The 13330-nt window shown below is 59.5% G+C and overlaps 1 protein-coding gene across 2 annotated transcripts in view; it reads left to right on the top strand.

Annotated features, from left to right (window-relative positions):
* Positions 1-13330, top strand: part of ITPR3 (inositol 1,4,5-trisphosphate receptor type 3) — a 38726-nt gene that overhangs the window by 18346 nt on the left and 7050 nt on the right. For both annotated transcript variants that reach the window (XM_032132959.1, XM_032132958.1), the window contains 30 exons: positions 47-229; positions 314-565; positions 813-957; positions 1099-1246; positions 1541-1737; positions 1854-1983; positions 2254-2311; positions 2486-2651; positions 2787-2951; positions 3144-3212; positions 3606-3731; positions 3869-3991; positions 4164-4364; positions 4749-5000; positions 5087-5212; positions 5476-5601; positions 5702-5822; positions 6491-6675; positions 6765-6913; positions 7589-7697; positions 7831-7921; positions 8153-8322; positions 8758-8932; positions 9021-9205; positions 9487-9687; positions 10054-10164; positions 11719-11814; positions 12009-12110; positions 12379-12465; positions 13059-13169. In XM_032132959.1, the coding sequence (XP_031988850.1) occupies positions 47-229; positions 314-565; positions 813-957; positions 1099-1246; positions 1541-1737; positions 1854-1983; positions 2254-2311; positions 2486-2651; positions 2787-2951; positions 3144-3212; positions 3606-3731; positions 3869-3991; positions 4164-4364; positions 4749-5000; positions 5087-5212; positions 5476-5601; positions 5702-5822; positions 6491-6675; positions 6765-6913; positions 7589-7697; positions 7831-7921; positions 8153-8322; positions 8758-8932; positions 9021-9205; positions 9487-9687; positions 10054-10164; positions 11719-11814; positions 12009-12110; positions 12379-12465; positions 13059-13169 (4360 nt within the window). The remainder of the gene's footprint in view (positions 1-46; positions 230-313; positions 566-812; positions 958-1098; positions 1247-1540; positions 1738-1853; positions 1984-2253; positions 2312-2485; positions 2652-2786; positions 2952-3143; positions 3213-3605; positions 3732-3868; positions 3992-4163; positions 4365-4748; positions 5001-5086; positions 5213-5475; positions 5602-5701; positions 5823-6490; positions 6676-6764; positions 6914-7588; positions 7698-7830; positions 7922-8152; positions 8323-8757; positions 8933-9020; positions 9206-9486; positions 9688-10053; positions 10165-11718; positions 11815-12008; positions 12111-12378; positions 12466-13058; positions 13170-13330) is intronic.

Below are 13330 nucleotides of genomic sequence, written 5' to 3'. Positions count from 1 at the left end.
CCTCCATCCATGGGAGCATCTCCAGATTTGTCCTTTCCTGTCCCAGGCTGAGGCCGGTGAAGGAGATGTCCCAGACCCATGAGTACCTGAGCATCGAGTACTCGGAGGAGGAGGTCTGGCTCACCTGGACGGACAAGAACAACGACCACCACGAGAAAAGCATCCGGCAGCTGGCGCAGGAGGCCCGGGCTGGCAATGCCCACGACGAGAACGTCCTCAGCTACTACAGGTGACACTCCTGTGGCACCTCCTCTGCAGGTGAGGCCGTGAGGGTTGCACGGCCTCACTCCCTCTCCCCCTCACCCCTGGGCAGGTACCAGCTGAAGCTCTTTGCCCGCATGTGCCTGGACCGCCAGTACCTGGCCATCAAGGAGATCTCCCAGCAGCTGGGGGTGGACCTGATCTTCCTGTGCATGGCAGATGAGATGCTGCCCTTCGACCTGCGCGCCTCCTTCTGCCACCTCATGCTGCACGTGCACGTGGACAGGGACCCCCAGGAGCTGGTGATGCCCGTGAAGTTTGCACGGCTCTGGACGGAGATCCCCACGGCCATCACCATCAAAGAGTGAGACACACTGGGGCTGGGGGTGGCTTTGAGGGACAGGGCAGGACAGGGGATGGCACATACCGTGGCAGGGGAGCGTTTGTGGAGTGACCTGGGAAGGTCTGAGGCATCAGAAGGAAGTGGGTTCCATCTGCCGCAGCATCGCTGCTGGTCACGGTGGCTCAGGAGCTGCCTGGGCAGCGCTCCTGCCAGCTGGGTGTGAGGACACTCGCTGTCCCCAGCTCACCCCGACGTGTGCCCCCCGCAGCTACGACTCCAACCTCAACGTCTCGCGCGACGACAAGAAGAACAAGTTTGCCAGCACCATGGAGTTCGTGGAGGACTATCTCAACAACGTGGTGAGCGAGGCCGTGCCCTTCGCCAACGAGGAGAAGAACAAGCTCACCTTCGAGGTGCGGGCGCTGCCGGTGCCACCGGCACCTTGCAGGGTGTGACACAGCCTGGCTGCCCCTGCAATGTCCCTGTCTTCACTCTGGATTCTCCTGCTCAGCCCCAAGCAGGGCGAGGTCTGGAGCTGCTTTGTCCTTCCTCAGGTCGTCAGCCTTGCCCACAACCTCATCTACTTCGGCTTCTACAGCTTCAGTGAGTTGCTGCGCCTGACACGGACCCTGCTGGGCATCATCGACTGCGTCCAGAACCCCCAGCTGATGATGCAGGCAGTCTACAATGACGAGGTGACAGGTGAGTCCCTGGCCATGGCCAGGCAAGTGTTTCCCATGGTCTGCCCAGTGTTTCCCGTGGTCTGCCCACTGCTTTCCGGTTTTGGTGGCAAGGAAACCAGACACTGGTTTGCTGACGTGGCTGGGTGTGCACCAGAACATGAGGTGGTGAGCCCTTGGCCATGCCAAAAGAAATGTTTGGTGCCTTCTGCTCATTCTCTGATTAAATCTACGGCATTTTCCAGTCCAAGCAGATCCTTCCTTGCTCCTCTGCCACCTCCCTCTCCACCCACGCTAACTGTGGCTGCCTCCGCAGGGAAGAACGTGCGGAGGTCGATCCAGGGCGTGGGGCAGATGATGTCCACCATGGTGCTGAGCAGGAAACAGTCCATCTTCAGCCCCCCCAGCCTCAGCGCCGGCTCTGCCCCAGAGCAAGTGGACAGAGGGAGGAGCATTGAGAACGAGAACATTGTGGTGATGGAGACCAAGCTGAAGATCCTGGAGATCTTGCAGGTTGGAGCCGAAGGAGAGGTGGGATGGGGGTGTGTAATGTGATCTTCTGACGGGGGACAGCTGGCACGAAGAGGGCACTCAGTCACTTCTGGTTTCTCCTTCCCTGCTGCTTCCAGTTCATCCTGAACGTGCGGCTGGACTACAGGATCTCCTACCTGCTCTCCGTCTTCAAGAAGGAGTTTGTGGAGGTTTACCCCATGCAGGACAGCGCGGCCGACGGGACAGCTCCCGCCTTCGACTCCACAAGTAACTCTCCCATTTTGCTCCTGGTTCACCCCCAGCTCAGCAAACCCCACAGGCTGGGAGGACACAGGGGAACAGAGGCGACATCTCCAGCAGAGGTGGCATCTCCAGCAGCTGCTGCTGGCACAGGGTGCAGGGAGGGATGGAGTTTGTGTTTTGGTGGGATGAGGATGCTGGGAACAGGATCAGGGAGCTGGGTTGGTTCCTGTGGGTTCCTGCCAAGGCACAGGGTGGTGTTGTCCACCCTTTTCACTCCCTCCCCTCTCCCTGCAGCCGCAGCCATGAACCTGGACCGGATCGGGGAGCACGCCGAGGCCATGTTCGGTGTGGGGTGAGTCCCTGCCCCCCAGAGTTCCCCTGGCCATAGGGCCCTTCCCCTCCTGTCCATCCCTCCCAGGCTGGGAGCTGCAGGTGATGAGGAGGAGGAAGCTCTAAAGGCCACCACAGCCATCCCCATCAGCCCCTGAGCTTTGTGTTAACACCCAGCACTTCCACCCTGCTGCAGGAAGTCGAGCAGCATGTTGGAGGTGGATGACGAGGGAGGGAGGATGTTCCTGCGGGTGCTGATCCACCTGACCATGCACGACTACCCCCCGCTCATCTCCGGCTCCCTGCAGCTCCTCTTCAAGCACTTCAGCCAGAGGCAGGAGGTCCTGCACACCTTCAAACAGGTGACACTGAGGGCACCTGGGGCACCCCACACCTGGTGTGGGTGGGGGGACGTGGGGTGGATCCTGGCCCTTTCCTTGGGAGGGAGATCTGGGATTTGTGCCCTGAGCTGGAAGCCCCTGGGAATGTCGCTGCAGGTCCAGCTCCTGATCTCAGCCCAGGACGTGGAGAACTACAAGGTGATCAAGTCGGAGCTCGACAAACTCCGCACGATGGTGGAGAAATCAGAGCTCTGGGTGGACAAGAAGGGCAGCACCAAAGGGGACAGCACAGGAGAGGGGAACAAGAAGGAGAAGAAGGAGGTGAGAGCCCTGAGCAAGGCCCTGGGATCCAGGGTGGGAAAGCAATGGGAGGCAGCAGAGCAGCTCACCTTAATCCAACACACCTCAGAGGGCTGTGCACCCCTGTCCCTGGACAGGAGGCTCCAGGAGGGCCCTGTGGGGTGTAACTGGAGGGGCACAGTGTGACCCCGGTGCTGTTGTGTCCCCTTCCAGCACGGTGCCGACGAGGAGGTCATTGCTCCGGGAGAGAAGAGCAGCGAGAACTACCAGATAGTGAAGGGGGTGAGTGAGACCAAACCCCATCCTTGGGGCTGTTCCTAGAGGCACATCCTGGGTGCACCGGCAGGAAGGGAAGGGATGAAATCCTGTCGAGGATTTCCAAGTTCTCCTATGCTTCAGTAGAAACAAGTCCAAGCCTGGCTTGCTCCTGCCAGCTCAGCATAGGGAAAAGCTGCCACATCCCTGCACTGGGGGGGCTGGGGGGAACTGGGTGGGTGACAGCTACGAGGGCTCTGTGGGGAGGATTCCTGAGGGGGTGCCAAGATTTGTGAGCAAAGCAGGGAACACCTGGAATTATGGAGGGAACATCTGGAATGCAAACCAGCCCCAGTGCTGGTGGCCATCCCGAGTGGCTCCAGGCTCAGCCCCTGCCCACCGTGGTCCCTCTGTCCCCAGATCCTGGAGCGGCTCAACAAGATGTGCGGGGTGGGGGAGCAGGTGCGCAAGAAGCAGCAGCGCCTGCTGAAGAACATGGATGCCCACAAAGTGATGCTGGACCTGCTGCAGATCCCCTATGAGAAGGTAGGTGGGTGGGTGGGCAGGACCTGACTGGTCCTGAGCACCCAGGGCAAAGGGGGCACGTGGGGACCCCCCTGAGTGGCCTCCTGCCACTCTCATCCCTCCCAGCTCCGCGTGTTTCTCCTCTGTCCCTTCCTCAGGGCGATGCCAAGATGATGGAGATCCTCAAGTTCACCCACCAGTTCCTGCAGAAGTTTTGTGCTGGCAACCAGGAGAACCAGGCCCTGCTGCACAAACACCTCAACCTGTTCCTGACCCCGGGGGTAAGGAGAGGGCACCGAGGGGTGGCTGGAGGCTGCAGCACAGGGAGGGAATTCGGCAGCGCTCCCGGGGCTGAGAGCATGGGATGGGAAAGCCAGGAGGAGACACCAGGCAGGGCAGGAGTTGGGGACAGTTCCTGCAACCCCCTGACCTCACTCTGCCCCTTGTCCCCAGCTGCTGGAGGCAGAGACGATGCAGCACATCTTCCTCAACAACTACCAGCTGTGCTCCGAGATCAACGAGACGGTGCCGCAGCACTTCATCCACTGCGTGGCCACCCACGGCCGCCACGTCCAGTACCTCGACTTCCTGCATACCATCATCAAGGCCGAGGGCAAGTACGTCAAGAAGTGCCAGGACATGATCATGACTGAGGTGAGGACCTCTCCTGTGGGGCAGGAGGTGGGGGGAAGCAGGGCATGGCTCTTGGAACCTGCACCTTTGGCTTCTTCCTTGAGAAGAGCCTTCCAGCCGTGCTGGGTGCTCCCAGGAACCAGCCAGCCCCAGTGCTGGTGGCTATCTTGAGTGGCCATCAGCCAGCTCCAGGTGCTCAGTGCAAGGTCCAAGAGCCAGTCTGGGAGTCCCACAATTTCTGATTGCACTGAAAATGCCTGGTTTTCCCCGTAAACACAAATCCCTGTTCCCCTTCCTGGTCACTGCTGCTCATCCCCCACTGCAGAGGGGGCACCCTTGGCCTCGGAGGTTTCTGACCCTCCTTTTTCAGAGTGGTGACCACTGAGCACTGACCCTTCCCTGCAGCTCACCAATGCCGGGGACGACGTGGTGGTTTTCTACAACGACAAGGCTTCGCTGGCCACGCTGCTGGAGATGATGACGGCAGCCAGGGACGGGGTGGAGGAGAACAGCCCCCTGATGTACCACATCTCCCTGGTGGACCTGCTGGCTGCCTGCGCCGAGGGCAAGAACGTCTACACTGAGATCAAGTGCACGTCCCTGCTGCCCCTGGAGGACGTGGTGCGGGTGGTGACACACGAGGACTGCATCACGGAGGTACGGGGTGGCAGCCAGGAGGACACCAGGGCTCTGCACTGATTGTCCCGTGACGGTGTCCCTGCCCCTTTCCCCCTCCCCGGCAGGTGAAGATGGCCTACGTGAACTTTGTCAACCACTGCTACGTGGACACGGAGGTGGAGATGAAGGAGATCTACACCAGCAACCACATCTGGACCCTCTTCGAGAACTTCACCCTGGACATGGCCCAGGTGCGTGGGGAGGGTTGGGTGGCAGTGACACGGCAGCGGTGGCTTGGATGGGGACAGGGTGGTGTCACCAAGACCCTGTGGGGCTTGGGCACTGTGGGGACCCTTGTGGCTGTCACTTGTGGGGCTGGGGAGCGCTCAGGGCTCTCTGGCGTGACCAAGGAGCTGTGCCACCGGCCACGTCCTTCAGCTGGACATGGTCCCAGCAGCCTCTGGGCAGACATGAGCTCGCCCCGGTGCCATCAGCATCCTCCCTGTCCTCACAGATGTGCAAGAAGCGGGAGAAGCGCCTGCCGGACGCCACCCTGGAGAAGTACGTGCTGACGGTGGTGCTGGACACCATCAACGCGTTCTTCAGCTCGCCCTTCTCGGAGAACAGCACCTCGCTGCAGGTGACCGGGGGTGGGCAGGGTGGCAGAGGGAGGACAGTGGCTAAGCCAGCCCCCCAAAATATGGTCTGAACACGTGTGCTGACATTTCTGTCTCCTCCAGACCCACCAGACCATCGTGGTGCAGCTTCTCCAGTCCACCATGAGGCTGCTGGAGTGTCCGTGGCTGCAGCAGCAGCACAAGAGCTCGGTGGAGTCCTGCATCCGCACACTGGCCATGGTCGGTAAGGAGCCATCGCCGTGCCCAGGGGACAGGGGACACAGCCACCCTGGGCTGTCTCTGCCCAGCGGCGAGCAGGACACGCTGTCCCTCCTGTGGGGGTGGCAGGACGCCGCGGTGAGGGGCTGCCAGCTGGGGATGGATGGGCACGTTTGGCTCCGGGATTTGCTTTGTTTTGAGCTTCGTCTCAGCATGCCCAAGATAATGTGGGGATAACCAGAGCCTGGGCTTGGCTGGGAGCTCCCTGGTGTGTCCCTGCCTGGACACAGAGCCAACACTGACAGTGGTTTTCCCTGGCCAGGACTTTGCCCTCGGCGTGCAGCTGCCTGACTCAGGCTGAGAGCTGCTAGCTCTGAGTCATCGTGGAAAGGATTGCTGCTGGTTGGGCTCTGGGTGGGGATTTCCCTTTGGAATTCCAGGCAGGGTGCTTACAACCTCCCCACGCTGGGCTTTCCCAACCAAAAAACTGGAGCCTGTTTCCACCCCGTATGGGGCTGTGGGTGTTGGGATATGTGGGAACACTCCGCCCTCACTGGCCTGCAGGAGTTTAGGCGTGTATTTACCCCAAATCTCTGCTGCAAATGAGGTGAACGCTGGCGAAGGGGTGCCCGGGCAGGGCGGTGAGACTCAGCTGGGTCGTGGCTGTCCCAACCCCATGCCCGTGTCCCGCAGCCAAGAGCCGCTCCATCGCGCTGCCCATGGACCTGGACGCCCACGTGAGCTCCCTGCTCAACAGCAGCTCCACCAGCACGGTGCAGAGGAACACCTCGAGCTACAAGGCGGCCACGCGCACCTTCCCCCGCGTGTCCGCCACCCCCAACCAGTGGGACTACAAGAACATCATCGAGAAGCTGCAGGTGCGGGGCAGGGCGTGGCGGGGCTCAGGGTTGCAGGGTCCCTCTGCCGTGTGTCCCCTGGCTCTAAAGGGGGGTGCTGTGGCTTGCAGGACATCATCAACGCCCTGGAGGATCGCTTGAAGCCGCTGGTGGAGGCCGAGCTGTCCGTGCTGGTGGACGTCCTGCACCGGCCGGAGCTGCTCTTCATGGAGGGGACGGAGGCGTTCCAGCGCTGCGAGAGCGGGGGGTTCCTGTCCAAGTGAGGGGGGTTTGGGATTGCCCTGGGGGTGCTGGGAAGGGTTTGGGATCCTCATCCTGAGTGGGCTGTGCATCCCTGTGATGCCTTTTCCTTGGTGTTAGAATTAAGAGTTAGATACAGTTAAGGGATAAAAGGGTTTTTACCTCGGTTTTTAATAAGGATTTTTATGGTGTAACAATTTGTCAAGGGGGAATATGTCGAAATGTACTCACACGGTAGATTGTGTACATGATTTTATAGACTTCGCAAATTAGCGTATTTGACAAAGATTCTTCAGTGAGAGGTTTAAATGAATGGCGTGACATCTCTCTATTTTAAAGTATTTTTTCTCCAGATGGGCTTAATTTTAGTTTATAGAATCTGTTCTGTTCCAGAGAGAACCTTGGTTTCTTAAGATAGCATAAGGTTTTCTGGTTTTTAACTGTGAAGTTTTTAGGATGTTTGGGTTTTTGGCCCGGTCGAATACTAGCACTACGTTAAGATATCAGGTTTAAAGAATTGTAAGTATGTATGTCAAGAATACTGAGAATACATAAAGGTATATAAAAAGAAAAGGCAAAAAATCATCACGGCATCACCTCCTGCGTGCCCGCAGCCCTGAGGGGTGCTGGGGGTGGTTCCCTCAGGGATCCCCGGGTCCCTCCCAGCTGGGTGACAATGGCTTTGCTGTGCCAGGCTGGTGCAGCACACCAAGGACCTCATGGAGACGGAGGAGAAGCTCTGCATCAAGGTGCTGAGGACGCTGCAGCAGATGCTGGTGAAGAGGAACAAGTACGGAGAGAGGGTGAGCACCGTGAGCCGTGTCCACGCTCCCAGGCTGGCAGAGCCCTCCCTGGGCACCCAGGGGTGCTTGGCCAGTTCTGCCCTGGCCCCGGCCTTGGCATGGGGACGCTGGTGACGTTTGTTTGCCTTGGCAGGGCAACCTGCTGCGGAAAACGCTCATGAACAATTACCTGCAGAACAAGAGGTCCAGCTCCAAGGGGGAGATGGGGGACGCTGCTGGGGGAGGTGAGTGCCCCTCTCCTGCCCCTTCCCCTCTTTTCCTGCTCCCAGATACCTCAAATTCCCGGCTCCCAAGCCGTGATGGGACCAGGTCGGTGGCTGGTTGCCACTTTCCCACTTGCACAGGAGCAGAGGATTTGGGGAGGTGAAGGGATGGCACTGAGATGCCCCGGCAGTGGTGCAGCTGTGCTGGCTCTGTGCTACCACAGCATCACACCCCTCTGTCCTCTCACACAGGCCAGGACCAGGACTGGTCAGCCATTGCTGCTGTCCAGTGCCGGCTGGACCGTGAAGGGGCCACCAAGTTGGTGGCTGACCTCATCATGAACACCAAGAACGAGAAGATCTTCCAGGAGAGCATCCTGCTGGCCATCCGCCTGCTGGACGGCGGCAACACCGAGATCCAGGTGCTGAGGGGGATTGGGCAGCCAGGGGTTGATGTGGGCAGGGTGAGGGTCCAGTGCTCAGCCCTGGGCAATGGGTTTGGCCAAAATACCTCCTGATAGTGCTGAAGTCTGATGATTTGAGTTTCCCAGCTCCACGGCTGGAGGCTGCGGGAGGGGCAGGTGGTTCCAGGTTGTTTCTGGAGTTCTGCTGATGCCCTCTGCCGGGAATTCCTACAATGGCTCAGGGCTGCAGCTCTTGTGGGGGACTGCAGGGGTTATCCCAAACCCGTTGCCACAGGGAAGCTGAAAAATTGTGTGTGCCAAGCCCAGTGGGGCTCCAGGCAAAACCCAGGTTGTCCTGGAGTAGGTCTGGAGTGCTGAGGCTGCTGCTCTGAGGGACAGGCAGGGACACTTTGGACCCTGTGGTGGGGACCTGAACGAGTATCCTTTTACCAGAAATCCTTTTACAACCTCATGACGAGTGACAAGAAGTCCGAGAAGTTCTTCAAGGTTCTGCACGACCGGATGAAGAAGGCGCAGCAGGAGACGAAGTCCACGGTGTCGGTGAACATGAGTGACATTGGCAACAAGCCCCGCGAGGACAAGGACGAGCCAGACCCTGGCACCAAAGGTACGGGGCTGTGTCCCCTTGTCCCCTCAGGCAGGCCAGCAGTGGCTCAGTGACAGCCTGAGCTGATTGAGGGGACAATTCCCTGTAGGACGAGGAGACACCTTCCTGATGCCTGGCACCCCCACGCGGTACCCAATGGCTGCGGGGTTCCACAAGGGCCACGACCCCGGCGAGCAGGGCCAGAACAACGAGATGGGGGTGACGGTGCTGATCATGGAGCCCATCCTGCGCTTCCTGCAGCTGCTCTGCGAGAACCACAACCGTGACCTGCAGGTTGGGGCTGGGGCTCCAGGGATCTGGGGGTCAGCTGTGGGATTGGGCTGGGGGAAGGCTGGGATCTGCCCCAGTTTGGCCCCTAAATGCTGTGGCAGCAGCAGCTCTTGTGCCTCAGCTTCCCCATGTGCAATGCACCATCCCTTGAGGATAATTTGGGGCTGTGGGACTGAGGTCTGTAGGTTACAGGGGTGGTCCCAGCCCTAATGTCCTTCAAACTGCAGCTGGAGGGGTGTGGGGAGAGAGGGATCAGGACCCCACTCCTGGGCTCTGCTCCACAGAACTTCCTGCGGTGCCAGAACAACAAAACCAACTACAACCTGGTGTGTGAGACGCTGCAGTTCTTGGACATCATGTGCGGCAGCACCACGGGCGGGCTGGGGCTGCTCGGCCTCTACATCAACGAGTACAACGTGGCTCTCATCACCCAGACCCTGGAGACCCTGACCGAGTACTGCCAGGGGCCCTGCCACGAGAACCAGGTCCGGGGGCTCCCTGGGGGTCATTCCCCAAATCTCATCGCTGATCAGAGGAGGATTTGGGGGGGCACGTGTGTGGGCAAGCTGCAGAGGCAGGGACAGGTTTCGGGTTCAGAGTGTGAACAGGAGCAGAACGTGGGCAGCAGAGGTCACAGGGCTCCTGCACAGGTCACCAGCTGCTGGTGATGCAGATGGGGGGGAAATAATTCAGGGGCCCTCTGCAGGGAGAGGGGAGGTTTGGGGGTCCTGGGCTGATTGGGCAGGGTCGGGGCTGCAGGCAGGGCAGTGTTTTGGACCAGGGCTGTGCTGGAGGGTGGAGCTGGGAGGACTGGGAGATCTGTGGGATAACACGCTGCCCGACTCCCCCAGAGCTGCATCGTGACCCACGAGTCCAACGGGATCGACATCATCACAGCCCTGATCCTAAACGACATCAGCCCCCTCTGCAAGTACCGGATGGACCTGGTCCTGCAGCTGAAGGTGCACAGAGGCCTGGGCTGGGGTGGTGGGGACGTGTGTGCGTGTCACGGCGTGCGTCACTGCACGCGTGTCACTGCACGTGTGTCACTGCGTGTGTCACTGTCACTGTGTGTGTGTCACTGCATGTGTCACTGCATGTGTCACTGCACGTGTGTCACTGTGGGTGTCACTGTCACTGTGCGTGTGTCACTGCACGTGTGTCACTGCACGTGTGTCACTGCGTGTCACTGCACGTGTGTCACTGCACGTGTGTCACTGCATGTGTCACTGAGTGTCACTGCGCATGTCACTGCGCGTGTCACTGCACGCGTCACTGCACGCGTGTCACTGCACGTGTGTCACTGCGTGTCACTGCACGTGTGTCACTGTGCGTCACTGCGTGTGTCACTGTCACTGCACCTGTGTCACTGCACCTGTGTCACTGCACGTCACTGTGTGTGTGTCACTGCACGTGTGTCACTGCGCGTCACTGTGCGCGTCACTGTGGGTGTCACTGCATGTGTCACTGCGTGTCACTGCACGTGTGTCACTGCGCATGTCACTGCGTGTGTCACTGTGTCACTGTGAGTGTGTCACTGCACGTGTGTCACTGCATGTCGCTGCGTGTATCACTGTCACTGTGCGCGCGTCACTGCGCGCGTCACTGCGGGTGTCACTGCGGGTGTCACTGCGCGTGTCACTGCGTTTGTCACTGTGCATCACTATGCGCGTCACTGCGTGTCACTGCGTGTCACTGCGTGTCACTGCACGTGTGTCATGGCGTGTCACTGCATGTGTTGCTGTGCGCGTGTCACTGTGTGTGTCACGGCGTGTCACTGCATGTGTCGCTGTGTGTGTGTCGCTGTGCGCGTGTCACTGCACGTGTCACTGTGTGTGTCACTGCATGTCACTGCGTGTCACTGTGCGTCACTGTGCGCATGTCACTGCATGTCACTGGGCGTGTCACTGTGTGTGGCACTGCATGTGCCACTGTGTGTGTCACTGCGCATCCCTGTGTGTCACTGTGTGTCAATGTCTGTGTCACTGTGCGTCACTGCATGTGTCACTGCATGTGTCAATGTGTGTCACTGTGTGTGTGTCACTGCATGTCCCTGCGTGTCACTCTGCGTGTGTCACTGCGTGTCCCTGCGTGTGTCCCTGCGTGTGTCCCTGTGTGTGTCCCTGTGTGTGTTATTCTGCATGTGTCACTGCGTGTGTGTCACTGCGTGTGTGTCACTGCGTGTGTCACTGCGTGTGTCACTGCGTGTGTCACTGCGTGTCACTGTCAGTGTCTGTGTCACTGTGCGTCACTGCGTGTGTCACTGCGTGTGTCACTGGCAGGGTCACGGGGTGTGCTGTGGGGCGAGGCGGTCACTGTAGAGGGGACCCTGCCTGTGTCAGACCCACGGCTGTGGGATCAGATGGGCTCCGTGGGGCAGGGCTGGGGCATCTCTACCACACTCAGCTGCCTCTGGCACAGGGGAGTTGGCAGGGACATGGGACATTTCTGCCCACCCCAAAGCCCTGGGCAGTGGCCTGGCACAGCTCCCCTCACCAAGGGCCTCTCCTCACCAGGACAATGCCTCCAAGCTCCTCCTGGCCCTCATGGAGAGCCGGCACGACAGCGAAAACGCCGAGCGCATCCTCATCAGCCTCCGTCCGCAGGAACTGGTGAGGGAACTGGGAATGTCCCACGGAGCCCCCAGCCCGTGGCTGAGCTCCCTGTGCCCCGGGTCCTGCTGCAGTTTCTGCTTTGCACCCAAGAACCACCTCACCTGCCCCACTGCTTCTGCTTCTGCTCAAATCCTGGCCGGAGAAGGAAGCAGGGAGTGGGGAGGAGCTCAGTGGCCCGTGCTGCCTTGCAGGTGGATGTGATCAAGAAGGCTTATCTGCAGGAGGAGGAGTGCGAGAACGCCGAGGTTTCTCCCCGGGAAGTCGGACACAACATTTACATCCTGGCGCTGCAGGTAGGGAGCTGTGAGAGCAGGGATGTGCCAGGCTGTGCTCACAGGCTGCACGTTTTCCTCCACATTTGTGCACATTTTCCTCCACATTTGTGCACATTTCCTCCAGCCAGATTGGCCTCCCTGGGGAGCCAAATGTGCCTTTGACTGTGGGGAAAAGCCACAGCTCGCTGTCCATCCTGCTCCCCCCTGTGCTCATGTCCCACTCCTGTGTCCGCTGGTGGCTGCGTGCCAGCCTGTGCTCACTGTCACCATCCCTGTCCCCTCCCAGCTCTCCCGACACAACAAGTCTCTGCAGCAGCTCCTGAAGCCAGTGAAGCGAATCCAGGAGGAGGAGGAGGAGGGAATCTCATCCATGGTACGGAGAGACCTCAGGGATGAAGGCACAGCCCCCCCCCCGAGCTGCCCTGACCCGAGGCTGCAAGGAGCCCTTGCTGAGCCCACCTGGGCTTTGTTGTTCAGGATTTGATGGATTTTGGTGTTTCCCAGGGGATTAAAGAGGGAAAGACACCTAAATGCCCTTTTAGCCAGAGGTACAAGCCCACAGGTGTGTGTGCCCTGTTGTGGTGTGATGCGGACTGGTGGCCCTGGAGGGTCCTGCCCTTCCCCACTTCCCCCCTTCCTTTCAGAAAGGAAGGGCCAAGTCCTTTGCTGCTGTTCCTTGCCCGGGTACCTCAGATCCCGACAAGATTCAGCAGGAATATGATTTCCCCGGGGTTTTGTGAGCACTGGTTTGTAATTTGTGGATTAGCAGCACTTGGATGTAATTATTGCAGGGAATCGATTGTCCGTCACCGCGGGGAGCACTCGCACCCCTATGGAAGCTTTAATTCATTTGCTTTTCCCTGAAAACCTCATCAGCCGTGGGAGATGTTGAGGCACGTTGTGGAAACAGTCAGAGCCAGCTTCTGGCTGGATCCTCATCCTCTCCCTTTCCCTCTCCCCGTGCAGCTCAGCCTCAACAACAAGCAGCTGTCGCAGATGCTGAAGTCCACGGCGCCGGTGCAGGAGGAAGAGGAGGATCCGCTGGCTTATTACGAGAAACACACGTCTCAAATCGAGGCAAGACCCCTTGGCTGTTGGCTTTGCAGCCTGCCCGTGGCCCACGAATCCCACCCGGCTCCAGGCGCCTCATGTCCGATTATTTTGCACCTGGAGCCATCCCCTCTTCCCATCCCCATGCTGGCAGGAGCATTAGCTCCAGGAACTGAGGGATGAGCAGC

The sequence above is a fragment of the Corvus moneduloides genome, chromosome 24, assembly GCF_009650955.1.
Source record: "Corvus moneduloides isolate bCorMon1 chromosome 24, bCorMon1.pri, whole genome shotgun sequence".
Classification (NCBI taxonomy): domain Eukaryota; kingdom Metazoa; phylum Chordata; class Aves; order Passeriformes; family Corvidae; genus Corvus; species Corvus moneduloides.
Note: the sequence above shows the minus strand (reverse complement) of the source record. Positions and strands in the feature narration are given on the sequence as shown.